The following is a 25758-nucleotide window of genomic DNA, read 5'->3' on the forward strand; positions in this document are numbered from 1 at the left end:
CGTGGGACCGTCCACCTACGAAATCTCCGGTCCTACAGCGTTGCTCGCCGGGGAGGAGTGACGTCACTACACAGTCATGTGACCTGTCACCTAACGCCTTCTCTCAGCATGTCCCTCTTCTCTCTCCGTACATAATTCAGCCGATGACATTTATCACGTGATCGTGCTGGAACTACAATCCCCGGCATTCCCCGTCCGGTTAAATCCTCCGGGTCCCTCATTGGCAGTGATGCAGGAGGACGGTAATTCCCAGCGGACGGTTATTTGGTGTTGTGTTATCCCCCGGCCTGGGCTATGGGGACCCCGTGACGTCAGTCGGAGGTCATGTGGTTTGCAATCCAAGATGGCTTCCTCCCTGTGAGGTGTTTGTGAGAAGGAGCAGAGCGCAGGGAGGGGAATGATGATCGGATCGCCGGATCTGGTGGCGTTTACCCGGGACGAGGACTATGACTTCCCGCAGCACAGCAGCCCGGGGCTGCCGGAGGAATACTCGGTGCCGCTCTTCCCGTACTCGGAGGCGGAGAGCAGCCCCTGGTCCCGGCTCTCGGGGGCCAAATTCAGCCGGGACTTCATCCTGATTTCGGAGTTCTCGGAGCAGGTCGGGCCTCAACCTCTGCTCACCATCCCCGACGACCCCCGGGTGAGGGGCACCTTTGACCTCAACTACTTCTCCCTCCGTATCATGTCAGTAGATTACCAGGCCTCATTTGTGGGTCACCCCCCAGGCTCCTCTTACCCCAAGCTGAACTTTGTGGAGGACTCCAAGGTGGTCCTGGGGGACTCTAAGGAAGGGGCCTTTGCTTACGTCCACCACCTGACCCTGTACGACTTGGAGGCGCGAGGCTTTGTGCGTCCCTTCTGCATGGCCTACATCTCCACCGATGAGAACAAGATCATGGAGCAGTTCCTGGAGCTCTCCGGCGACTTCTCCAAGGCTTCCGATTGCCTGAAGACGGGAAACCGCAAAGCCTTCGCCAACGAGCTGGAGAAGAAGCTGAAGGACCTGGACTACACCAGGACAGTCCTGCTGAACGAGATGGAAGAGCAGCAGAAGACGGACCACACCGGCTTCTACACCACCCAGGCCATCGAGAAGGCCAACGAGCTCGCCAACGTGGAGAAGTCCATCATCGAGCACCAGGACCTTCTGAAGCAGATCCAGTCCTATCCGTACAGACATCTGAAAGGAGAAGACTATCAGCCGTACGTGCCCGAGACTTCCCAAGATGAGGCCCAAGACTCCGATCCGGCCAACCACGATGAGACCGAGGTCTACACCCCCCGCCCGTCTTACACCCCCAAGTTCATAAAAGCCAAGTCCTCCAAGTGTTTTGACAAAAAACTGAAGACGTTGGAGGAACTTGTTGATGTCTATTTCTTCACGCAGACCATAGACCTGCTGACCTCCATCGAGAGGCGCTATAGGGGTGACGTGAGCTACTTAATCATGAGCCACCTGGACAAGACTCTCTTGGGCCAACAAGCCTTTGCCAACTTTCTGTTCGAGGACATCTCCAGCTGGGGCCCTAGACTAATCGATAGGCAGTATTCAGACCATTTGGGTATCCATCAGAACACCCCGAGGTCCAAACTTGCTGAAGAAACTGAAAACCTGAAGCCTTCGGGCAGCATGGAGTCCTACAAGTCCAGCGTAGAGTCCGTCCCTATCAAAATCGAGCAGGAGTTTGACGACGAGCAAGACGCGACGGACGTTTGTGACCCTTCGGGCAATGCTGAGGGTCTGGAGGCGGATACCAAAGGGAGTATAAGTAGTGGAGAGAGCATCGAGGTCTTAAGGACTGAGAAGTCTACTCTTCTTATCCACTCTGAGAGTCAGCCGTGCTTGAGGCTTAATCCGAGCCCGCAGCAGAGGCGGAGGGCGGGCAGCCGGAGGACCATCAGCGAGGACAGCATTGAGGTTCTCAGCACTTGTACTTCTGAAACTGTGATCCCGGAAGATTTTCGAGCCACCTACCAAATAGCCATTAACGAAGAGGAGGCCTTTGCCGAGGACTATGAGAGTGCCAACTATTTCGGTGCAATGCCGGATGACAAAAAAGCCAACCAGGGTGACCCTGCCTGTTGTATAAGATCAGATAGTCCAAACCTTGAAGACTTGGCTGGAGATCTAGTGCCGGGACATTGCGGTGATGGCGTCGTCATCAGTGTCCCACCACAGCCTGGTAAGCACGTGAGCCAGACGTTCGGCCAGGTGAAGTTCTCAGTAGAGCAGGTGGACGATCCCTCTGGGGAAGTCTTCTCTCCTCCAGAGTCCAACTACTTCCTGAGCAGCAAGGATGCGGAAAAAAACGACTCTCGACGAGGACTCCACCAGCTTCAGGAGCAGCGCCTCCACCTGCTCTGATAGGACACCTTCCCCTCCCCCCGTGCCCACCATCACTGAACGACAGAAAAGAAAATCCGGCCGAAACGCTCTGATGTTCATCAGGCAGTACCCCTTCTCCCACCCCGCCATTTACTCTCTGCTCAGCGGGAGGACCCTCGTGGTGCTGGGTGAAGAGGAAGCCTTTGTGAAAAAACTCGTGACTGCTTTGTCCATCTTTGTCCCTAATTGTGGACATGTTGCCAAACCTATCAAGCCATGGGTGACCTCCCCACTGCACATCATGGATTTCCAGAAGTGGAAACTGATTGGGCTTCAGAGGTAAAGGTCTAAAATGTCTCAGTAGTTTAAGGGGATGTCCACCGACGGACCCCAGATTATGTATAGAATGAACCTACATTCCAGGTGCAGTCACTTTGTATGTACTTGTCTTAGGTGGACCATGCATTTTAGATGACCGCTGTCTTACCCCCCCCCCCCCCCTGTACACATGCATGCTCTGCTCAGCTGTGCCTACATGTGTTCTGAATAGGGAGAGGGAATTAAGCCAGTGGCTTATTGCCATGAGAACAAAAGGATCAGACATGTTGAAACCCAACTGTCCAATCCTTCTTTCCTGTGTTCAGTCATACCGTAGAACCTGCTGGGGTCCGTCCTCGGTACACCAAAACAGCTGACCGGCAGGGGTGCGGAGTGTCGGACCTTCACTGATCTGAAATTGTTGACCTGTCCTGAGGATAGACCATCAATGATTGAAATCCTGGGCAACCCCTTTAAGGAATTGCTCACATAATGAGGATCCCAGGTCGGATTTTCACAGGGGTATGGTGTGAACTGCTCCACACTTCACCTTTAAGACGTTTGATTTAGAGGGAGACTTCACTTTCTCTTGCTAGTTGGTTACAGTAGAAGTTTGTAAACTGCTGAGGGCTCCGGCCATCGTCTGCAGATCGGAGGTTATGCCTGGGAAATAAGAACTAAACACAGCATGGGTAATAAGTAACGGATCGGGGAGGTCAGTCTCTTAGAAGGGAATGATCGCTCCATTCGAGTGGGGATACGGGGATGCCTCGTTTTCAGGATTGTGGGGGTCCCAGCGGTCAGACCCCTGTGATCAGTCGGTGCAGTACCAGCAGATTTCCTCAGGCCGTGCCCTCTCTACAACAAAGGGTGAAATCAACTCCGATGTGAATTGACCGGAGTGGAGCAGTTGTGCGCGTTTCAGTCCATTTCAGCAGTGCGCTGCGTACGTCAGTCCCATAGAAGTGAATGGAGTGGTGGACCAAAGCACGCTCGGAGAAGGGATTCGAGGACACCTCGTAGGCGCGTGCATGAGAGAAATTTCGATTTTTTTTTTTTTATTTTTATTTTTTTTTTTTTTGTAAAATCTCACCCATATCGCTTACACTACGTGTGGCCGTAGCCTTAAAGGGGTATTCCGGTGTTTACAAGTTATCCCCTATCCACCGGATAGGGGATCACTATTAGATCGGTGGGGGTCCTACCACTGGGACCCCTAACGATCACAAGAAAGGGGCCCCGTACCACCTGCAGTTCCCCTGTAAAGAACAAAGTGGCTGGTCACACATGCGTGCGGCCGCTCCATTCATTTCTATGGGAGTTCCGGAGATGGCCCCTGTTCTCATGACCACTAGGACCCCCACCGATCTATCTCCGGAACTCCCATAGAAATGAATGGAGCGGCCGCACGCATGTGTGACCAGCCACTTTGTTCTTTACAGGGGGGGGCTGCAGGTGGTACAGGGCCCCTTTCTCGTGATCGTTAGGGGTCCCAGTGGTAGGACCCCCACTGATCTAATAGTGATCCCCTATCGTGAATAGGGGATAACGTGTAGCAACCGGAATACCCCATCCACAGGATAGGGGATCAGTGTCTGGTCGGTGGGGGTCCCTGTTTGAATTGAGCGACAGACACTTTGGTCCATCACTCCACTCCTCTCTATTGGACTGTGCTCTGAGTGGAGCGGCATTCTTGGGGGAGAATGGGCCCCTGTTCTCATGATCAGTGGGTGCCCCAGTGGTTGGATAGGGTGACGTTGCCGTCATGGGACAACCCCTTTAGGGTCATCTTCATCAAACAACCAGGGCATGCTGGGTGTTGTAGTTCTCCAGTATCTCACATCTCTGGTTATGTTTTTACCCTTAGGGGTAGAGTCTGTTCTGTATTATAATCCAATCCCCACATCTCAGTATTAGATTACTGCTGAATTAGAAGCACCAGATGGCTCTCCTGAAGAGCCGCCCTCCTCCTCCTCCTCCTCCGCTTCCTCGCCTTCATTCATTGTATAAGGAAAAGTTCTGCAACTTTCTTATAGACTTGGGGGGATGTATCAAAACTGGTCCCCAAGTGTGTGTTTTAATTTCTCTCCATTTTCAGGATCTCTGCTTGCTGTCATGGGAAGTTTGCTTACACTCAGAGGCAGGAGACCTTTTCTGGTCTCATGGTTTGGGCACCTGTATCATCAGGAATATGAACAAAAGCGTTTTCATTCCTTGACAGCAAGCACCTGGGGACGGTAAGGAATCGAAAACACAAAGGGGGAGATTTATAACAACTGGTGTAAAAGGGAAAATAAAACTGGCTTAGTTGCCCATAGCAACCAGAGTCGGCTTTTCATCATCCAATGGAGCTGTGAAAAATGAAAGGTAGGATCTGATTGGTTGCTATGGGCGACTAAGCTAGTTATTTTCTTCACACCAGTTTTGATAAACCTCCCCCCAAAGTTGCAGAAATTTTCTGTATCCTATGAATAGGAGTAAAACAGAGGAGGCCCCCCTTTTTTAAAATTTTATTTTGGCTGCTATGACCAGTGATTCCTAGCTGCATTGCCTCTGAGTCCAATGGAAGCAGAAATCTGTCCCCCATACTTTACGCTGCAGCCAACTTTTCATTACACAATTAACAAGCGTCATTTGTATAAAACTGGAAATCTTTGGAAATATAAGCACCGGTTCTCATAAATCTGTGCCCTCCCTTTCCGTTAGTTTTGTGACCCTTAGGCTACATGCACACGACCGTATGTGTTTTGCAGTCCGCAAACATCCGTGTTTTTTTTTGCGGATCCATTGTAACAATGCCTAAAACGGACAAGAATAGGACATGTTCTATTTTTTATTTTATTTTTTGCGGGGCTACGGAACGGACATACTGATGCGGACACCGCATTTTTTGCAGAACCATTGAAATGAATGGGTCCGCATCCTATCCGCAAAATAAACTGAACGGACACTGAAACAAACAACGTTCGTGTGCATGTAGCCTTAACTTTACTTTCTCGTGTTGCAGGGGGGTCTCTCCATCCGGATCCAACACCCTCCACTCCCTGAGCCGATACAGCCGCTACGCCAGCATCCTGGATGCGGACAACAAGACGCTGCGGTGCCCGGTGTATAGGGGCACCCTCCTCCAGAGGCTGGCGGACCACCGCACTCAGATCCGGAAGGGCAGCACCTACTACCTGCACGTGCGTAGCGTTCTGACCCAGCTCAGCGCCAAGGCGTTCCTGTTCACTTTCTGCCACCACGTCCACCTGCCCATCCGGGAGAAGGAGGGCGAGGAGTCTATAGCACAGCGCCGGGCCGCCTTCCTCCAGCAGCTCCTCGGCCTCTCCCAGGAGGACAGTAAAATCGTGGAATACCTCTCCGAGCTTCTCAAAATGCATTATCTAAGGGAATCGGGGACGCCGCTGCTGCCGGTGCTCAGATTTGACTACATCCCCAGCATTTTATACAAGATTTGACAGGACCCCCCCCCCCCATAGGCACTCATGGATGTAGAAGTCATGGTAGGTCTGCACTGTGGCCCAGAGAAGATTGGTGGGGGTTCATTTACTTTTTGCCTTTTATGTTCGTTACCTATTTATGTGATTTGTTAGATCATCTCAACCAGTTTTAACTACTGAGGACCTCGATCGGTGGTCTCCGACCAGCGGCTCTCCAGCTGGTGCAAAACCACAACTCCAAGCATGCCGGTGGCTCTCCTGGCCATGCTGGGAGTTGTAGTTTTGCAGCAGCTGGAGGCCACTAACCTAGACTGAGAGGTAAAGAAGCTGCCGAATGTGCTGCATGCACGTAAATTTTTTTTTTTTAAGGGACGCTAACCCTAGAGCGTCTCTCTATTTGCAGGCGAATGTCATCTGTTGTTCCCTGTTATCAGCCACTTCATTGAAACGCTTTTCAATCCGGAAACCTCCCCTCCCCCCACAGTCACATATTTGTAGACACATTTACATCCATGTGAGACATATCAGCCGCTCCTCCGACAACGCTCAGGCCCTTAGGGTGAGTTCACACGCGGCAGCTTTATTGCATACATTTCGGCGACTGTCTCCCGCTGCAGGCGCAGCCCCCTTCAGATGATTTTCAGTTGCAGAAATTTCTACCTCGTGTGAATTCGCCCTCTGTCCGCGTAGAATCACCGCTGACAGGCTGGTTGCTATGGACATACTCAACCGCCATCTCTTCTTATAGAGCTGGCAGATGTCCCTAGCAACTAGACTCGGATTACATAAGATTTCAGTGCCATAATTGGCACCGGGCAGAGAAGCGACAGGAGCAGAAGTCAGGCTGTACTGCCATAGTAATCCGATTTTTGGCAACCTGTGAAGAACATGGCAGCCTTCTTCCAGACACAACAACGCCCTATCTGACCATGCGGTGGACAGGTGTGGCGCTGTTTTCTTGCCGATCAGCTGTATGAAGAAGCCGCGGTGCTATGCGAGCTCTTAGGCCTCTTCCTAGGTCAAGTCGCTCACCGGAAAGCTGCGGCCTCCGCAAACAGTTGATCGTCGGGGATTCCGGGGGTCAGATCCCCACCGATATCGTATTGATGACCTATTCTGAGGAGAGGTCATCCATACGTATATTCCAGAGAACCCCTATAGGGCTAGGTCTACATGACGACATTTTGTCAATGGTAGTCTATGGTGTCGCACAAAACCCATTCAAGATGGATTTTTCTGCGACTGTTGCAGTGGAACACCATAGACTACTATTATAGAAATTGTCGCGTAGACCTAGCCTAAATTGTGCTGGCAGAAGATAAATCCAATGGAGATCTGCATGCTTTGCCTTGGCCGTACAGCAGAGGGCGCCAGTAGTGAAACCATTTAAAGGGAGATAAAACCTAACCTTTTCAATATAATCTGTTGTGCCCTGCGGATTACACTGCTCGTCAGTGAGAAGTGCAGCAAACGCCCCTCCTCCTTGGTCAAAATTTAAGCCGGCGCTGAGATCCTCTCATTTAGACATTTACCCTCTTATAAGGGCTCATGCACACGAATGTATTTTTTTTTTCCATGTCTGTTCCGTTTTTTCTGGCCCGTTTGCGGAACCATTTACTTCAATGGGGCTGCAAAAAAAAATAAAAATTAAATGACCCCGTGTGCATTGTATGTCCGTTCCGAAAAAAGAGGACATGTCCTATTATTGGGGCATCCTGGGACTTGTAGTTTTTCCGTGGGTGGAGAGCGCTGCTTTGGGGTTACTGTCCCTTTCCCGTGTTGCCCCCCCCCCCCCCCCTCGTCAGCCGCACTCTTGCATGCTCAGTATTATTTAGCGTTTGCACTCGGTTTTTTGTTCTGTGCCCGAGTCACGCGATTTCTCGTTTCTTTCCATGTAATTATTTGCACTAATTGAGATTTGTGGGGCTCATGTGTTTGTCTTGTGACACGTCCGCCATGTAATCTCATTAACTCTGTATACGGTTTGTTGCCGCGACCAGATGTTCTATTTGTGGTGAGTGGAGTTTTATAAATGCAAGTGCGATGGAAATAGGGACACGTAATGTCGCCATATTTTTATTTTTTTTAAAGTTTGCTATATCGTCACCTGACCTGTAAAACTGTGTATAAGCAAGAGTTCTGCAACTTTCTAATGTAACTTTAGTTTCAATTCATCACCATTTTTAAGATCTCTGCTTGCTGTCACAGAGACGAGTGAGTTATTGTAGCAACTAGCAAGCACACCACTTGGTAAGCTGGACTAGGTAAGAACCTGCATAGATTGGGTGAAGGTTTCCATTCACTGATGGCAAGCAGAGATCGGTGAGGAATGAAAGCACAAAGTTTTATTAAAAAGCTGCAACATTTTTTATACTGTATTTCTACAGTAAGTATGGTGATTTTATTTTTATAAAACTGGATCTCTTTAGGGTTTAGGCCCTGGGCTGGATGAGGTCCAGGCTAGATGTAGCAGAGGTGACCAGATCTTATCACATGTGGCACCGTCCCAAATTTGTGTGAACTCTACCCTCTTCTCATAGTAGAAGGTCCAGGAAGGCAAAATGTGTGCGTTATGCCTAATGCAGGGCCCTAAGGGGCGGAGCATGACACCGGGCTTTAAAGAACAGCAAACAGCGAGTCCTTGTGTCACGCTCCGCCCCCTCAGAACCTGCACTAGACGTAACACTGTGCATGAGTTTCGCTTGAATCAATAGCGAAATTCTGATCTCAGTTTGTCAATCTATTCCGACAACTTGCAGCACATATAATGTGAACCTAGACTGGGCTGGGGTACTGCCCCTTTAAGGCTTGGGCTTGTATTTGTACAGGAGCCATAGTGCTATAGGTTTCCGGTGTGTCATAGGAATGACATTGAACCACATCTGCTGATGTTGCAGAGCCCTGCACCTCCTCTCAACACCTCATTGTTTTTAAAGGGGTTTCCAGGATCAGGAAAAATATGCGCCACCCCCTGTCCATAGGCTGGATCTGGTATTGCAGCTTAGCTCCATTAAAGTGGATGAGCTGCAATAACACACCTGTGAACAGGTGGGGTGCTGTTCTTGGAATAAAAGCGACAGTCTCTTGTATGTGTCTAGTCTTTCTGCTTTCAGATGAAGGCACTGACCCCCAACACTGCGAGGCTCAGGGGACCGTTCACACTGCGGATTTTGATGCTGCCAAAATCCACCACGTATAACGCGGCAGAAACTGCCATGATTTCCACCACAGTTCCTAAGCCGCCAGCAGATGTCAAGAAGGGACGTGTCCCTTCTTGGCGGGATTGCGACTTTTAACCGCCGCTCCACGATCTTCAGTGCTGCCTCTCATTGAAAACAACGGCAGCCACCATGCAGCGGAATTTTGGTTATGCTAGGCGCCAGAATGCCTCCTGCAAAAAATTCTGTGTGACTGTGCCCTTAGGATGTAATGCTGCGGAGGGTTCCCCTTTAGATGGTATGTATCGCCAGGCCTGCTGTAGCTGTCACCAGCATATCAAAGCCGCCATAGTTATTTTTACCTAGTTCTCCTATGTGCCATGCTGTATATAAAAATTTTGGTCTCGGGCTGGATGGTGATGATGTCACTGGCCTCCACATCTTCCTTATGACATCAGACTTCTGCAGGGACGAGCTGTGTCCATAGAAAGCCCCTTACCCCCATAGGGAATGAGGCCAATCTGAGGGTCCGCTGTGGCTTTATGAAATCTAACATAAGAGTTTAAAAAAAAAATAATCTTATCCACAATTTGGGCATGTTAATTTAGGTTGTGGATTTTAACCCTTTGCAATGCCTTGGGTGAAATTTGAATGTAATATGTGGATTGTTCAGCACATGACGTCCCTTGTGGATGTCTGGGGTAGATTCGATGCTTGCGTAAAACCACGCGCTCAGTGCAGATGCTTCTCGATTCAAATAAATACAGGTTCTTTGGTTGCAGAAATTTCAGCAGCAAATCTGCCGCGTGTGAATTCACCCACATGATCCTATTTTTGAGGGCATCTGTATGTACTGGGGCCAGCCTCACGCCGATTACCTGGACACGTTTATTAACCGTCTGCTCTTACACGCTCCATGGCACTGACTTTGCACTGCTGGTGTTACGGTTCAGTTGCATCATCTCTGTAAATGAACACAATGTGAAATATATTTATAGAACTGGTTTCTTCATAAAACTGTGAATCTCTTCGCTCTGGACATTAACGCTCTTAATCGACTTCCTGATATTTAACCGAGGCTTCGTAGGACAAAGCAACAACCTGATTTTCAGCCATCGCAGCGTCCATGCCGATTCCCGTCCTTCAGCCAAAGCACACTGGAGGGCTGGGGCCTTGCATCAGGACCATAGTGCAAGGTAACCCGACTCCTCCAGTGCCTTCTACTGAACACAACACTCAGGGTTCAAACCACAACTTCAGGCTCTTCAGCAATACAAACCTATAGGACATCGGCTTCCCCTTCCAGCAGCGACAGATCCACAAGGGACTCATGTAAACCTTTGTTACACCAACTGATGGGTGTTCTAGTAGAACGGCTGGTGTACCAGAGACATCCTAGTTATATTGGTGCATGCGAGGACTCGTCTGTGCTCACAAACCGCTGCATGAACCCAAATTTGTGTTGTCAGGCCGGAAATCCACCTCAATAAATGGATTTATCACGAGTACGTGGCTGAGTATTGCTCTATCAATGTGTTTGGTTTTGGGAAAAGCTGGACGACGACCAATATGTCTGCCAGAAGTGTTGACACCCAGCTTACTCAGAATCCTGAAATCTGGCTAGGCACAGTGTGACGTATTCCCTGCTCACCTAGGCAGATGTTCCATTCAGGAGTCCAGGAAGGCTGTGTGACAATTCCAGGGGTATCGGTAGTGGTTGTCAACACCTCCCCAGAGCTTGTAATGCATCTAATACGGTTTGGGGCTTCAAAGAGAATTTCTCACACACATGTGTACTGGCTTCAGCTGAAAAAGGGAGAGGGGAGTAAGCTGCTACATGTTGATATCCAACACGCCTGATCCTTCTTTCCTGTAAGAAGGGACACATTAGACGGTCGGCTGGTCCTGCTGAGATCAGTGGGTTTAGCCAATATTTGTCTAATGTGTATGGCCACCCATAGACAGCACCCACTGAAGTCAATAGGAGACCACACTTAATTCAGCCTTGTGTTGCAGCAGCATTACACTCTGCCTACTAGTGAGAGCCCCCCTTTATGAGTTATGTCCTAATCGGTGGATGACCCCCTTTAAAAGTATGGAAAAAAAAATAGTATGTACAGAAATACAAATGAGAGAAGACAGTTTACTGATGTTTAATCTCATGGAATATGCATCCATGTTGTGACCATTACAAATCTACACTTCAGGACGGCAGCAGCACAATCTAAACAGATCGAAAATAAGCGCTGCAGAGGCAGTAGTGCAGTACAGCGATTTCAAAGGACAGGCCTCATCTATAAGCTGCGATGTCGTCATCACTCCTCAGTGCAGCTGACCAGTGCCATGGCCACAACCACCATTAGCGTCAGACGCTTTCTTTGTAGTGGTACAGATCGTTCATTGGGTGCAAGAGTTTATTTGCACAGTTACTTCATTTAATATTTTAGGGGCACTGAAGCTAAACACACAAAAGAAAAAAAATAATAGCATAGGGGGGAGGGGAGAGATGATTATCCTGCAAATGCATTCTGTTGGCTCATTTCTGATTCTTGAGACATGGTCCCTGTGATTATGTGCCCAGGACACAGTGAAATCACATTTCCTGAGACTTATCCAGTGTACGTATCCATTTCCTAAGCAGATCAGAGCTCACGTATAAATCCAGCCCATCTTCCTCCATTATAATCATTTACAGGTCAGGCAGGCCGGGTATAGGAAAAACGCTTGAGAACTGCTCCACCTCCTCCTTCAGGGAAGAAATCTTCTCTCGGTGCTTGCCGTCTGATGCCAGTTTGTCCTTAAACTCCTTCAGGGTCGCCTTGGGGTTCATGTCGTTCTGGATCTCTAGAGTGAGCAAGATGCCTGGAAAAATGGAGATCAGTCACAAAATGACCGCCTAAGATTAGATGTCACCTGGCTGCTCCTTTTCTTTAGGTTGATATCACCCCAGCGACATGTGACAGCACGTCACGGCATTATAATGCATTGTGTTCCGGCCCGACCTCGGATCTACCTTGTTTTACTGACATAATGTCGTTAGCACAATTCATTAGATCCGAGGTCGGGCAGGGACACACAGCATTATAATGCTGTAAGGTCCTGTCACAGGAGCCATGTTCAGCCTGGGAAGCCAACACACAGAGCACATTTTACAGACTGAACATGCTCGTGTGACATTAGCCTTATTGGAATATTTGCAGTTTGGACTTGGTGTAACACACGAATGCTAACTGGAAATCAAATGACTCTGCTCTATGGACCAGAGCTCCCGTCTCTGCTGCTTCTGCATGTGTGACATATAGTCTGCTACCAGCCAATCAATGAGCTCAGCAGTGACCCTGACTGACTGTGGCATCGGGAGGCATCCCGCTGATCTTTTATAAAAATGTCAGAAAACACTTTAATGAGCCAGGCAGAACCACAGCCCATTCCCTGCAGGACACCCAGTAAGAACAGATCCGTCAACAGCAGCATGTGGACAGTTTCCAGTAATTAAGTATCAATTACTAATGAAATGAAGAAAAAGAAAAATAAAAAAGAGAGCAAAGATCACCCACATAATGTGACTGAACTACAACCCACCTTGGTGAATGAAGTGCGCAACTTTTTTAAAGTCGTCTTCTCTGAATGCTCGAGAAGTCAAGGCAGGGGATCCCAGTCGAAGGCCGCTGGGACGAAGGGCGCTCTTGTCACCTGCCAGGGGCGCAGATAGAAAATAATGTCATTTATCAGTGACATGGTGCACTTGGAGTGGCGTCATGAGATTGTCAAATGGATTTCACAGCCTGACTGGCATTCATCACTAACAGGATGTTGTTCCATGTGAATCCACTAGATACAGATTTTCCGCCTGTGCCCTTTATGTCAGGCCTGGGCACTCACCTGGGCAAGTGTTCTTGTTGCAAGCAATGGCGCAGGCTTCGAGGACCTTCTCTGCTCTTCCTCCATCTGTCTTCTTGTTCCTCAGGTCGACCAGGATGAGATGATTATCAGAACCCCCTGTGAAGAGATGACGCACAAGTTTTAGTTAAGCCAATAATATTTTTTTTTAAAGCAGCAGTATGAGGCCTTGTTTTTTGCCGGATGAGTTGTACTATATGTAAAAAAAAATTCAAGAGATCCAGCGCTTTGGAATTTTAAAAAAAAAACGTAACTTTTATTTACATAAATAAAAAAACTCCATGGTGTCCTTGGGGGATTCATCCGTGCTGCTTTTTTCTTCATATTACGGGAGTGTCTGGATTAGGGCTCATTCACACGAATGTGTGCTGCCCGTTGCCGTATTGCGGATCCGCAATACACGGGCACCGTTCCGTGTGCATTCCGCATCACGGATGCGGACCCATTCACTTCAATGGGTCTGCGAATCCGGAGATGCGGAACGGAACACTACGGAGTGCTTTCTGGGGTTCCGTTCCGAGCCTCTGCACCGCAAGATAGAACATGCTCTCTCTTTTTGTGGAACGGACGGATTGCGGACCCATTCAAGTGAATGGCTCTGCGATCCCCATGCGGCTGCCCCACGGTCTTAAATTGAGGGGGAGCTGTGCAAAAAATGATTTTTATTTTTTTTCTTGTGCTATATGCAGTTACCAGTTTTTGGAGCATAATTAGTAACTTCCTTTGAATGCCGAAACAGCACGGATTACGGCATTCAAAAGTTTGGACAGTGGAGAAATGATCTCCGGCATGTATTACAGCATCCCCACTCCGGCCCGCAAAGGAACACTACTTGATGTGTCTGAGCAATCGGCCAGAGTAGAGAACTGCTTTTAGAAAGAGGAGCCCCTAGCACCCATGTATTAAAAACAGACACCCATGCATGGATGTCACTAGCTGCCATATAATTAATTGACGATGCAGGACAATATGGCAAGGTATGTTTCACGTTCCCTGCTGACATGATGCAAGAGAACACCCACTTCATTAATAAAGCAGGTCCTTCCTCAGTGTGTTGGCTTCTCTACTCCACATCTGCTTTAAAGGAGTTTCCATGACCGTCTCAGCCTCCTCGCAGTTTACTAAGCACAGTGCCGTCCAATTGATAGTAGTAGTGCTTGATATATTGCAGCTAAGCCCCATTGACTTGAGCTGCACCTTGGCCTTGTGACGTCACATGACCTAGGAAGAGGGCAAAGCGCTGCGGCCTTGTTGAACAGCTGATCGGCAGGGGTGCTGCGAGTCAGTCCCCCAAAATCTCATATTGATGACCTCTATTGAGGACAGGCCATCAATATCAAATTCCCAGAAAACCCCTTTAATGCCTATAAAACATTTGCTTCCATAATATTATAATTCTGAAGCTACTGAAGGTTCCTCACCAGTGACGATGTGATAACCAAGTCCTTCCAGCTCGCTTGCCAATGCCCGGCAATTGGCGACGACCTGTGTCTGGTACAACTTGAACTCTGGGCTCATTGCTTGTTTCAGGGCCACAGCAATACCTGTAATAAGTCACGATATGGAATGTAAACATTTGCTGATCCAGTGGATTTCTCATAAGGATGACTTGACGGAAAACCCTTTAAATAAGCATGGGCTGTACCTGCAATAGCGTGGTTATGGGGTCCACCTTGTAAGCCAGGAAATACTGCTTGATTAATCAGACTCTCGTATTTGTACAGGATATCCTTCCCCGTCTTTGGATCCACGCTGCAGACTCCTGAACAAGAGATTGTGTCAGTACGACGGGCGTGAATTCAACCCTCTCTCACCCCGAGGTGGACAACTCACCCTTCCTGTAAAAGATCATGCCAGCACGGCAGCCGCGCAGGGTCTTGTGGGTTGTGGTGGTCACGATGTCACAGTGTTCAAAAGGAGAAGGCACGACACCCGCCGCCACCAGGCCACTAATGTGCGCCATGTCTGCCATGAGAACAGCATTGTTTTCGTCAGCAATCTTCCTCATCCGGGCATAGTCCAGATTCCGGGAGTAGCAGCTGACACCTGAGAGAGAGAGAGAGGAAAAAAAAAAAAAAAAGTACATTTTCACCCCCCTAAATATTATGCTAGCAACAGAAAGAGGTCAAGTAAATAGAGGATGGCAGTGCTCACCGGCAATGATCAGTTTGGGATGAAACAAGCGGGCGTTTTCTTCCAGTCTGTCATAGTCTATATAACCAGTGTCTGGATTCACCTGCACAGAAGTGTAAAATCCATAAACCAAACCGGACACTGCCCCCACTAGATAAATTCACCTGACAAAATATTCAGTGCTGCTGGAGGGGCACGATCCTTCCACTATAGGTATCCTATCCTATTCATCCCATAATATCATGGCACTGCCCCTGTCACGTGCAGATCTGTCCTCACTAACATAAGGATTACGTGGTCACTGTCTCTTGCAAGGTCAACACACTCCTCACCTGCTGCTATTGTTATTGTCATGATCTGACTGGCTAATAGAGGAAACATGTTTTATAAGAGTCAACTCTTTCCATATGGAGGACTGCCAACGATGTGAAGGGACTGGCTGCAATGACCGCACTCACCTTGTAGGGCATGGATTCAAAAAAGATGGATGTGGCAGAGATTTTCTTCTTGTCGGTCATGAAGCCATGGGTAAGGTGCCCCCCATCAGGCAGGTCCAGTCCCATAATTCTCCCATGTGGCTCCACCAAAGCAGTGTAAACAGCAAAATTTGCAGGGGAACCTGGAATCAGAAATTAAAGGGAACGCACTCTGTGAAATCCACAGCAAACAGCCCATTACATGTTCACTTACTCTAAAAAGGAATTGTCTGATCCCCACTGCAATTGTACTTATGGCACTTACATATTCATCGGTGCTGAAGATGCCGTCCCTGCTGGACCGGAAGTGTAACCTCTGGACTCTGCAGTCATTTGCAGCTCAGGTACATGTGAACGCTGAGGCCAGTAAATGGCTGCAGCAGTGCACGTGACAATAGATAGGTGGTCACACTTCTGGTACACAGGCGACTGAAAGCAGCAGGAATGGGACACCTGCCTCTCTTTGTTTAGGTAGAGCAGATTCGGGGCCATAATTACAACTGCAGTGAGGGAGAGGTCGGACTACCCCTTTAAATTAACATCAAAGACAAAAAGGACTGCATAATTATCACATTGTGGCCTCTCACCTGAATACGGCTGCACATTCACCCCCCATTTCTGGGGGTCCAACATGTACGTCTCCAAAGCTCTCTTCTGACACAGCAGTTCCAACTCATCTACGTGCTCTGTGCCACCATAGTACCTGTCAGGTTACATACAGGAGATGACATCTAAGAACCTATCCATGGTTTCCTACAGATAGTAGGTAGATGTATTGGAGTAAAACATGACTACACGATCAGACTACACAGGGTGGTTAATTTGTCTGTAACCATGGAGACACACTGTCCTGTATGAGAGCGGCATACACAAAATGGGTGGAGATTTTTAAGACTATAACCAGTTAACTTTTTATTTTAAGTGCACTGGAGCAACAAAAAAACGGTTGCAAAAGTGTTCATGCCCTGTAAGTAACTCAGCCTTAGGCCTCATGCACACAAATGTATTTTGTTTCCGTGTCCGTTCAGTTTTTTTTGCAGATAGGATGCGGACCCATTCATTTCAATGGGTCCGCAAAAAATGCGTACAGCACACCGTGTGCTATCTGCATCCGTATGTCCGTTCCGTAGCCCCGCAAAAAAAAAAAAAATAGAACATGTCCTATTCTTGTCTTTTAGGCAGTTACAATGGATCCGCAAAAAAAAAAAAAAAAAAAAAAAACGCATGGCATACGGATGTCATCTGTTTTTATTTGCGGACCGCAAAACACATACGGTCGTGTGCATGTAGCCTTAACAACAGCCAATATGAGCAGGTTCCAGCCAGGGTCTATGAGAATGCCCGATGGTTTCCCAAGTAATGTTAAAGGGGAACCATATCTTTATTAAAAGGGGTTCTCCAGTATTAGAAAAACATTTCCCCCCAAAACCTTGTGTCTAGTATTCCAACCCAGCTTCACTGAAACAAATATGCTGTCATACCACACACATCCTGCAGACAGGTGTGGCACTTTTCCTAATTCTGGACAACCCCTCTAAATGTCAAGAATGTGCTAGTAACAATAATCTGCTCCATTAGGCCTCATGCCCACGGCCGTTGCCATATTGTGGCCCGCAAACAGCGGGTCTGCAATAAGCAGGTACCGGCCGTGTGCTCCCCGCATCACGGTTGCGGAACCATTCACTTGAATGGGACCGCACTCCGGAGCTGCGGTGCGGAACGGAGGCATGCAACCCCACGGAAGCACTACGGAGTGCTTCCGTGGTGTTTCTGTCCGTGCCTCCACACCACAAAAAAATAGAACATATTCGATTTTCTTACAGTGTGGACGGATCACAGACCCATTTAAGTTGAATGGGTCTCGATCCGTCCTGGCCGCAGTCCCTAATGCACGGAATGGCCGTGTGCATGAGGCCTTATATACAGCCGGCTTGACTGTCGCTGCCAGTACGGCTTTTTGTTATAACTACAAGAACGCGATCCCCGAAATCAGAATTCCCTTTGGAGGGGTTGTGCAAAGTTTATAAATTACATCCTATCCACACTATAGGAGATAACTAGACCCCCACCAATCCCAAGAACGGGGACCCTGTTCCCTATTCTGATGTTTAGCATGCGCTCTGCCACTCCGTTCATTCTCTAAGGCGCCGCCGGAGATAGCCGAGTACGGTGCTGAGCAATTTCCAGCAGTTCTATAGAGAATGAAGGGAGAGGCAGGGAACATGCTCGGCCCGCTGCTCCGTCAGAACAGGGAACGGTCGGACCCCCAGCGATCAGCTAGTTATCGATAACTTATAACCTTGGCACAACCCCTTTAAAGACCTGGTCAATATCATAACTGACACTATGTGAAAGCTGGAGGCACAGAAGGGCCCTGCCCATTATGTTGCAATGCCCCAGATTCGCCCTCCCACCTTTGTCCTGGGTAACCCTCGGAATACTTGTTGTTCAGACAAGAACCGAGAGCCTGCAGCACGGCACAGCTGGCAAAGTTCTCAGAGGCGATGAGCTCCAGTCCGTAGCGCTGGCGGTGCTTCTCCTTGCGGATAATTTCGTACACCTTTTACAGATAAAATGTAAATAATTGTGATTATTCGACGTAAGAAATGCATCCTTTAGTGCAGCACCTGATAGTCCGGAAATGCTGACAACACCCTCTAGCAAGGGCACATATAGTCCCATCAGACCCCAGGCACTGGCCCTATTCACTTGAATGGAGCTGTGCTGCAGATCCCTAGACAGCTGGGTGGCCGGAGCGCTGCTCTGCAGGAAAAGAGTGTAGGGGACACATCTGTAAACCAACGCAGTGGCCCCTGCATTCTGAGGATGGGTAGAGGTCCCAGAGGTCGGACCCCCGTGATCATATAGTGATATCATATCTAGAGATAAGGTAGGAATATCTCTTTAAGAAAAGGTTAACTCTACACTAGAAATCTCCAGTATGAATGCGACACGACCTAATGCAGATTCCTGACATTCAGGGTCCATGGAAAGCTGGGTGACAACCGTAGGGTCAGCATAATGGATTCCATTAGCCATCATCACCCGGCCTTTGATGTAGGAAAGCAAGAAAACCTGGACGACTACGGGACTTGGATTTATATATTCTTAAAGGGGTTGTCTGCTTTTTTTTTTTTTATATTGATGACCTATCCTGAGCATATAAAAAAAATAAAAAGTGGACAACCCCTTTAAGTCTGGTAAAAGCGAAACTCTTACCTCCGGATCATTCGTTTCCAGAGGCTCTAGTACCATCTGGTTATGACGTGTCCATGGATCATGGTGCCCGCCGTTCATCACAGGAGAGTCGGCCATTTTTCCGCCTCAGATATTTCACTCCTTAAACAAATAAAAAAATATTGTATTTCAATTTTTTATCTAGATCGCTGCTTGCTGTCAATGAATAGGAACGTTCTTTCTTACACCTACCTGAGGTACAGTGGTATCTGGTCTCCTCGAAAACAAGATACTGCTTCAATACAACGGTGCAGTTAATCTGCGCCGATACATTGTAGCAAACACGGGAAACATACAATTGAATACAACTGTCACAAAAACCTTAGCTGCGAGAAGCTTGTACAGGGTTTTTTGAGCCAGGCTCTTACTCACTGACAGCAAGCGGCGGTCTCGTTCAGTGACAGAGGCATAGACTGAAGTCTGCTTTCCTTTTAGAGTACTGGTGGACCCTCGGGCCCCTGCACCCCTAAAACTGCTCCATAGGCACCCAGGCAATACCAAACCAGCTGCACGGACTGGGTGGCACCATCGAGGGGCTCCTTGGCACCAACCTTTGCACCCGCTGCCGCTCACCGACAGAGAAACCTCAGGAGTAAAACAACTCGAAAAACAGACTTATAAATTTCCCTGTAATAACCTGCGCAGGCGCTGCCCTTACTGAGGATGGTACTAACCTCAGAGGTATGTCTCCTCAGGGCAAAACGGTGCTCGCCCGCAGCCCAGAGCGATCACAGAGGCGAAAAATAAGTTTTACATATTAACTTTTCAAGGGCGGGAGAACGCTGGGAGCGAAAGAGTCTCCATTCAGACGTGTCAAAGGTCTCTGCGCAGAAGAGCGCTGTGCAGGAGGGTTAACACCGTGCATGCCAGCTGAATTATCTAGGTCTGGTTCTTTTCTGCTGTTATATCTGCTCCTGGGAAAGCTGGGTCATAACCAATATGGCTGCACCGAGAGAAAAGCTGGGAGACTGTACAAGAAGCAACATACCCAGCTTTTCCATCATCCTGACAGAAGAGGACGACTCCACAACTTCATGTTTATGTAGTCACAGAAGAGCAGCGCCCCTGACAACTGAATCCTCAGACTGTGCCCTCCATCTGACAACACGAGTCCCAGGACAGAGGCATCCCCCCTGATAACAGGTGTCCCAGGGCATAGGTGTCCCGCCTGACGTGTCCCAGGACAGAGGCGTTTACCCCTGGGAGAAGGGTACCTGACATCCCAGGGTCCCCCCTGACAACGAGTCCCGGGACAGGCAGAGGCGGTCCCCCCTGACAACGAGTCCCGGGACAGGCAGAGGCGGTCCCCCCTGACAACGAGTCCCGGGACAGGCAGAGGCGGTCCCCCCTGACAACGAGTCCCGGGACAGGCAGAGGCGGTCCCCCCTGACAACGAGTCCCGGGACAGGCAGAGGCGGTCCACCCTGACAACGAGTCCCGGGACAGGCAGAGGCGGTCCCCCCTGACAACGAGTCCCGGGACAGGCAGAGGCGGTCCCCCCTGACAACGAGTCCCCGGACAGGCAGAGGCGGTCCCCCCTGACAACGAGTCCCCGGACAGGCAGAGGCGGTCCACCCTGACAACGAGTCCCAGAAGAGGCGGTCCTCCCTGACAACGAGTCCCCGGACAGGCAGAGGCGGTCCCCCCTGACAACGAGTCCCCGGACAGGCAGAGGCGGTCCCCCCTGACAACGAGTCCCGGGACAGGCAGAGGCGGTCCCCCCTGACAACGAGTCCCGGGACAGGCAGAGGCGGTCCCCCCTGACAACGAGTCCCCGGACAGGCAGAGGCGGTCCCCCCTGACAACGAGTCCCCGGACAGGCAGAGGCGGTCCCCCCTGACAACGAGTCCCCGGACAGGCAGAGGCGGTCCCCCCTGACAACGAGTCCCCGGACAGGCAGAGGCGGTCCCCCCTGACAACGAGTCCCAAGACAGAGGCGGTCCCCCCTGACAACGAGTCCCAGGACAGAGGCATCTCCCCCCTGACAACGAGTCCCAGGACAGAGGCATCTCCCCCTCTGACAACTCAAAGACCAAAGTAGCTGCTCCAACAGGTGTCCTAGGACAGAGGTAGGACGTTGTCCCCGGTTCAGTGATGACCCCGGAATTACCGTCTGACTATAGAGAACAGGACCCTATCTCTCACTGCACCGCTTCTACACGGGCCCCCAAAACAAGTGCGCCCCACATTATATCACGATGCAACTAGACTGCCGTGCCCCGAGCACTCTGCCCCCCACCTTACCTCACTGTCTCCGCCGCTGCCCCCCACCTTACCTCACTGTCTCCGCCGCTGCCCCCCATCTTACCTCACTGTCGGCTCACACACCGGCCGCACTGCCTGCTCTCCCTCACTGTAGAACCCGGCAAAAAGCTGACCAATCACAGCCAGGCACTGATTATTCGCAGTCTGATCACACGGCCACTGACCAATCACTGGCGAGCCTTGCTTTACGCCAGCCAATGAGAGAGCGCCATATTTCCCGCGGGAGGACGCACTTGGTGCCAACAGGTTCTGACAGGAAAGATGCACAAAGGAAGAAGAGTCTGAGGGGCGCGTGTCCCGTCATGGAGTAGAGGCCGGGGCAGACACCCCTACACAGCACATACATGGGGGGTACTATCTCTCCTTGGGGAGAGAGTGCAGGCATGAGGAGATTTATAATCACACAAGCTCTTCCTCTAATGCCACCAGATGTGAGGCAGCGATCCTATAAGTCAATGTCTGGCCTTGAGACATGACTTGGATATTAACTAAGCCAGAATCTCATCTGCAGACAGCTGTTTCGGGGTGATTGCCCCTCATCAGTGCAGAGCAGAGAGTACTGGCTTAACTGGGCGAGAGGCCTGTCAGGATTTGGGGGGTACTGTCTCTCACCCAGTTAAGCCAGTCCTCTCTGCTGTGCACTAATGAGGGGCAATCACCCCGAAACAGCTATCTGCAGATGAGATGCTGGCTTACTTAAGTTGTCTCATCATGGACAATGGGGGCACATCAGTAGTATATGCCCCCATTGTCTTATAGGTGCGGGTCCCACCGCTGGGACCCGCACCTATATTGAGAACGGAGCCCCGCAAGGTGACGGCTCCCACTGGCTGACCTGTTACATGTGCGCTTGGCAGCTAAAGGAATCTGTGTTGGTCCCATGTTCATATGTGCCCGCATTGCTGAGGAGAAAAATGATGTTTTAATATATGCAAATGAGCCTTTAGGAGCAAGGGGGGCGTTGCCGTTACACCTAGAGGCTCTGATCTCTCTGCAACTGCCGCGCCCTCTGCACTCTGATTGACAGGACCAGGCACTGGAAACGTCATCACACCTGGTCCTATCAATTAAAGTGCAGACGGCGCGGCGGTTGCAGAGAGAGCAGAGCCTCTAGGTGTAACGGCCACGCCCCCGTTGCTCCTAGAGCCTCATTTGCATATATTAAAACATCATGTTTCTCAGCAATACGGGCACATATGAACATGGGACCAACACAGATGCCATCAGCTGCCAAGCGCACAAATAACAGGTCAGCCAATGTGATAGGTACAAAACTGCTGACAGATGCCCTTTAAAGGGGTATTCCCACCTACATCATATCACTAGGATATACCGCAGATTGCTGAGGGATGGAGGTGCTCCACAAATGTAATACGATTCAAAACTCAGGAAGGGGTCTTCCAGGTGTTTATTATTGATGGCCTAGTCTCAGGATAGGTCATCAATATCTGATCGGTGGGCGTCCGGCTCCCGGCAGCCCCTGCCAATCAGACTGGAACTGGAATAGCAAGCACAGCGCCGGCCATTGCATAGTGGTTGTGCGTGGTATTGCAGCTCAGCCTTATTCACTTGGTCATGTGACCGATGAATGTGACGTCACTGGCCTAGGAAGATTCTCTTCAAACAGGGGATCATCAGGGGTGCTGGACCCCCGCCAATTAGGTACTGATAGATAGGATGAGGATAGGTCAATAGTATTGTACTCCCAGAATACCCCTTTAAAGGGGTGGTCTAGTTTAAGAATCCCATTTTCATACAGCCTATTAAGGAGTTAATAGATGGGGGCCCTCTGTTAGCGTCTCTCGCTCTGGAGGACTCGTCCTGTCCTGCATCACACAGACAACCCATTGATTTGCATGGATGCTGTGTAATACTTCATTTATACTGTGGTGGCGCTGCAGGGAAAGTGAACTGCAAGGCCTCTTGCACACAAGGGCTCCGTGCATTGTGGTCCGCAATGCACGGGCACCGACCGTGGGGCAGCCGCATGCGGATCGCAGGCCCCTTCACTTGAATGGGGTCCGCAATCCGTCCGTTGCGCAAAGAGATAGAACAAGTTCTATCTTTTTGCGAAACGGAAGCACGGAATGGAACACCACAGAAGCGCTCCGTAGTGCTTCCGTGGGGCACTGTTCCATGCTTCCGTTCCATTCCGCACCGCACCTCCGGATTTGTGGACCCATTCAATTGAATGCCCACGGCTGGTTACCCGTGTATTGCGGAACCGCCGTATGCGGTCCGCATCACGGGCACGGAGCCCTTACGTTCGTGTGCAAGAGGCCTTACTGGCAGGTTTTCCCACAGATCGCAGCTGATCGCTGGGGGTCCTAGAAGCAATCATTTTGACAAGTAAGGATTATCCGAAGTCAGAAATCCCTGGAAGGGTACATTCACACCACCATAGGCCATCCGTGCCTGTATTGCGCGCAGCAAACGGCGGTTCCGCAAAACGGGCTCCTGCCGTGGGAATCCCGTATAAGGGATGTGGACCCATTGACTTGAATGGGTCCACAATCCTCAAGCTGCGGAGCGGAGGCACAGATTGGAAGCGTTTCTGTGGGGTTTCGGGTCCGTGCCTCTGCACTGCTGTAGATAGGACGTGTCCCTTCTTTTTACGTATATTGCGGATCACAGACCCATTCAAGTCAATGGGTCCGTGTACATTACGGCTGCTTACGTTGCCTAAGACAACCGCTTTGACCAGTGGCTGTTATAGCAGTGCAAATACAGTAGAGGGCGCTGTTACCTCTGTAAAAATTCCGTCAGTGCCACGCTGCAATTAGTCATTCAGCGAAATATCCGGCAAGTACTGATGCATCAAAATCAACAACCTGACCATTGTCGTCTCAGAATAAACATTCCTGTGCCGCTGGCGTGCTAAAAATCGGAATTAGTATATTTAGATGTCTCCATGTGACCACGATTAGCGGGTTTGCAGAATTGGATATCACTACATGAAAATGCTGGCCATATGGCCGTACATCTATGTACATTAGGGATTTTTATTTTTTTATTTTTTTTACTGTCATTTCTGCCAAAGCAGATACATGCACCAAAACCTGCACGTGCTGCTATATCCCTAAGCCAACCAGCAGGGGGCAGTGCAGGATATACACTTTATTGTCTATATCCACAAATCAATCACACTGGTCAATAAACTGGGAAGCTGACATTACCATTTATCATTTCAGGTCTAAACTGGTGGAACCCAAACATGGACTGAAGCGGTCAGGCGGCGATTATATACGTGGTTTGCACCCTGACTTTATCAATAGATGTCAGAGGTAGGTCATAATTAGGGATGAGCGAATCGACTTCAGATGAAACATCCCAAGTCGATTCGCATAAAACTTTGTTTCACTTCTGCTCCGTACAGTATTATAATGTATTGGCTCGGATGAACCGAAGTTATTGGTACCTTGGAACCGAACCCTAGTTCGGGAAATGTTTTTTTATAGTATAAATCAATTTCTGAAGTTATTATGCGAAGCCTCCGTACAGTATTGAAACAAAGTTTTATGCGAATCATCTTTGGATGTTTCATCCGAAGTCGAGTCGCTCATCCCTAGTCATAATGTAACTTAAAGGGGTATTCCGGTTAGATTAAGTTAGATATAACTATTAGATGAGTAGGGTCCTGTACAGGGGAACGGGGACTCAGGACCCCCTACAGTCCATCTAAAGTTAACAGAGCCGGTTGGGCATGCATGCGACTTCTCCATTCATTTCTATGGGAATTCCGGAGATAGCCAAGCACTGTATCCCCACTGTGGATCTAACCGGAATACCCCTTTAAAGAGGTTCTCTGGGGTTAATGGCCCCATTGGAGTCCCTTAAAAGTGATGTTCTACCATACGCCAGTGATGTGGGGTGCGGGGGTCTGGCAGAAAGGCCGCCCCCAAAGGTGAAGAACTCCTTTAAAGTGAAATTTAGGACAGGGCTCATGGAAATCAGTGGATCTTCCAGGTGAGCTGCTGCCTCCACATTGGCATTGGTGGAGGGCTGAGAGCCCCAGTCTTGACTCAGATTCAGGCCTCTTGCACACGACCGTATGCCCTCCGAGATATACGTTCCGTGAGCGAGCCATATGTCCCGGAGCGGCATTGATTGTGCACAGCATCATAGATTACAATGATGCTGTGCACGTCGGGCCGCCCCGCGGGACTATTGTCCCGCGCTCATAAGATCATATGAATGCGGGACAATAGTCCCGCGGGCGGCCCGATGTGCACAGCATCATTGTAATCTATGATGCTGTGCACTCCCGTGTGCAAGAGGCCTCACTCACTTTCTTTCAGAAACAGCACCACACTTGTGTCTGGTATTGGAGCTCACTTCCAATGAAGTGAATGGGAGTGAGCTGCTACACCACACACAGCCTGTAAGTGGGTGTGGCGCTGTTTTTGGAAGAAAGCATCCAAGGTGCAAAATCAGTAAGGCGAGTACATTCAAAATGTTTTTATTTAATTGGGCATTTTACACCTATTGACCTCAGATTTTAT

At 49.5% G+C, this 25758-nt stretch overlaps 3 protein-coding genes across 10 annotated transcripts in view; 2 read left to right on the forward strand and 1 right to left on the reverse strand.

Moving 5' to 3' along the window:
• Positions 1-40: 40 nt before the first annotated feature.
• On the forward strand, positions 41-7270 carry SMCR8 (SMCR8-C9orf72 complex subunit). The gene is given in 3 exon segments (XM_040440827.1): positions 41-2302; positions 2304-2665; positions 5652-7270. Coding segments are annotated over 3 exon segments (2721 nt in total). The 5' UTR covers positions 41-397; the 3' UTR covers positions 6106-7270.
• A 4112-nt stretch (positions 7271-11382) lies between these two features.
• On the reverse strand, positions 11383-21369 carry SHMT1 (serine hydroxymethyltransferase 1). 7 transcript variants are annotated; one of them, XM_040439471.1, is made up of 12 exons: positions 21268-21369; positions 18974-19093; positions 18169-18314; positions 16342-16457; positions 15737-15897; positions 15300-15381; positions 14979-15191; positions 14791-14907; positions 14567-14689; positions 13128-13244; positions 12828-12938; positions 11383-12107 (listed from the first exon to the last, which is right to left on the reverse strand). In XM_040439471.1, the coding sequence occupies exons 2-12, from the start codon at positions 19067-19069 to the stop codon at positions 11935-11937; spliced, it is 1455 nt and encodes a 484-aa protein (XP_040295405.1). In that variant the 5' UTR covers positions 19070-19093; positions 21268-21369; the 3' UTR covers positions 11383-11934. The 7 variants fall into 7 exon arrangements, with proteins under 7 accessions (XP_040295405.1, XP_040295410.1, XP_040295409.1 ...); XM_040439476.1 differs by lacking the exon at positions 21268-21369 and adding an exon at positions 20206-20218; XM_040439475.1 differs by lacking the exon at positions 21268-21369 and adding an exon at positions 19980-20104.
• A 3102-nt stretch (positions 21370-24471) lies between these two features.
• PRPSAP2 (phosphoribosyl pyrophosphate synthetase associated protein 2) overlaps positions 24472-25758 on the forward strand; it is a 42342-nt gene continuing 41055 nt past the window's right edge. The window contains exon 1 of one of the 2 annotated variants that reach the window (XM_040439479.1): positions 24472-24540. The gene's annotated coding sequence lies outside the window, so the exon portion shown is untranslated. The remainder of the gene's footprint in view (positions 24541-25758) is intronic. The other variant, XM_040439478.1, reaches the window with a different exon arrangement.

Source organism: Bufo bufo, chromosome 7 (genome assembly GCF_905171765.1).
Source record: "Bufo bufo chromosome 7, aBufBuf1.1, whole genome shotgun sequence".
Classification (NCBI taxonomy): Eukaryota; Metazoa; Chordata; class Amphibia; order Anura; family Bufonidae; genus Bufo; species Bufo bufo.

Coding starts and splice junctions, on each gene's coding strand:
- SHMT1 (XM_040439471.1), bottom strand. CDS start 19,069: ATGGCCGACTCTCCTGTGATGAACGGCGGGCACCATGATCCATGGACA. Junction 16,458..18,168: donor GAGGGTTACCCAGGACAAAG/GTGGGAGGGCGA, acceptor GTAACCTGACAG/GTACTATGGTGGCACAGAGC. Junction 15,192..15,299: donor TCCCAAACTGATCATTGCCG/GTGAGCACTGCC, acceptor TCTCTCTCTCAG/GTGTCAGCTGCTACTCCCGG.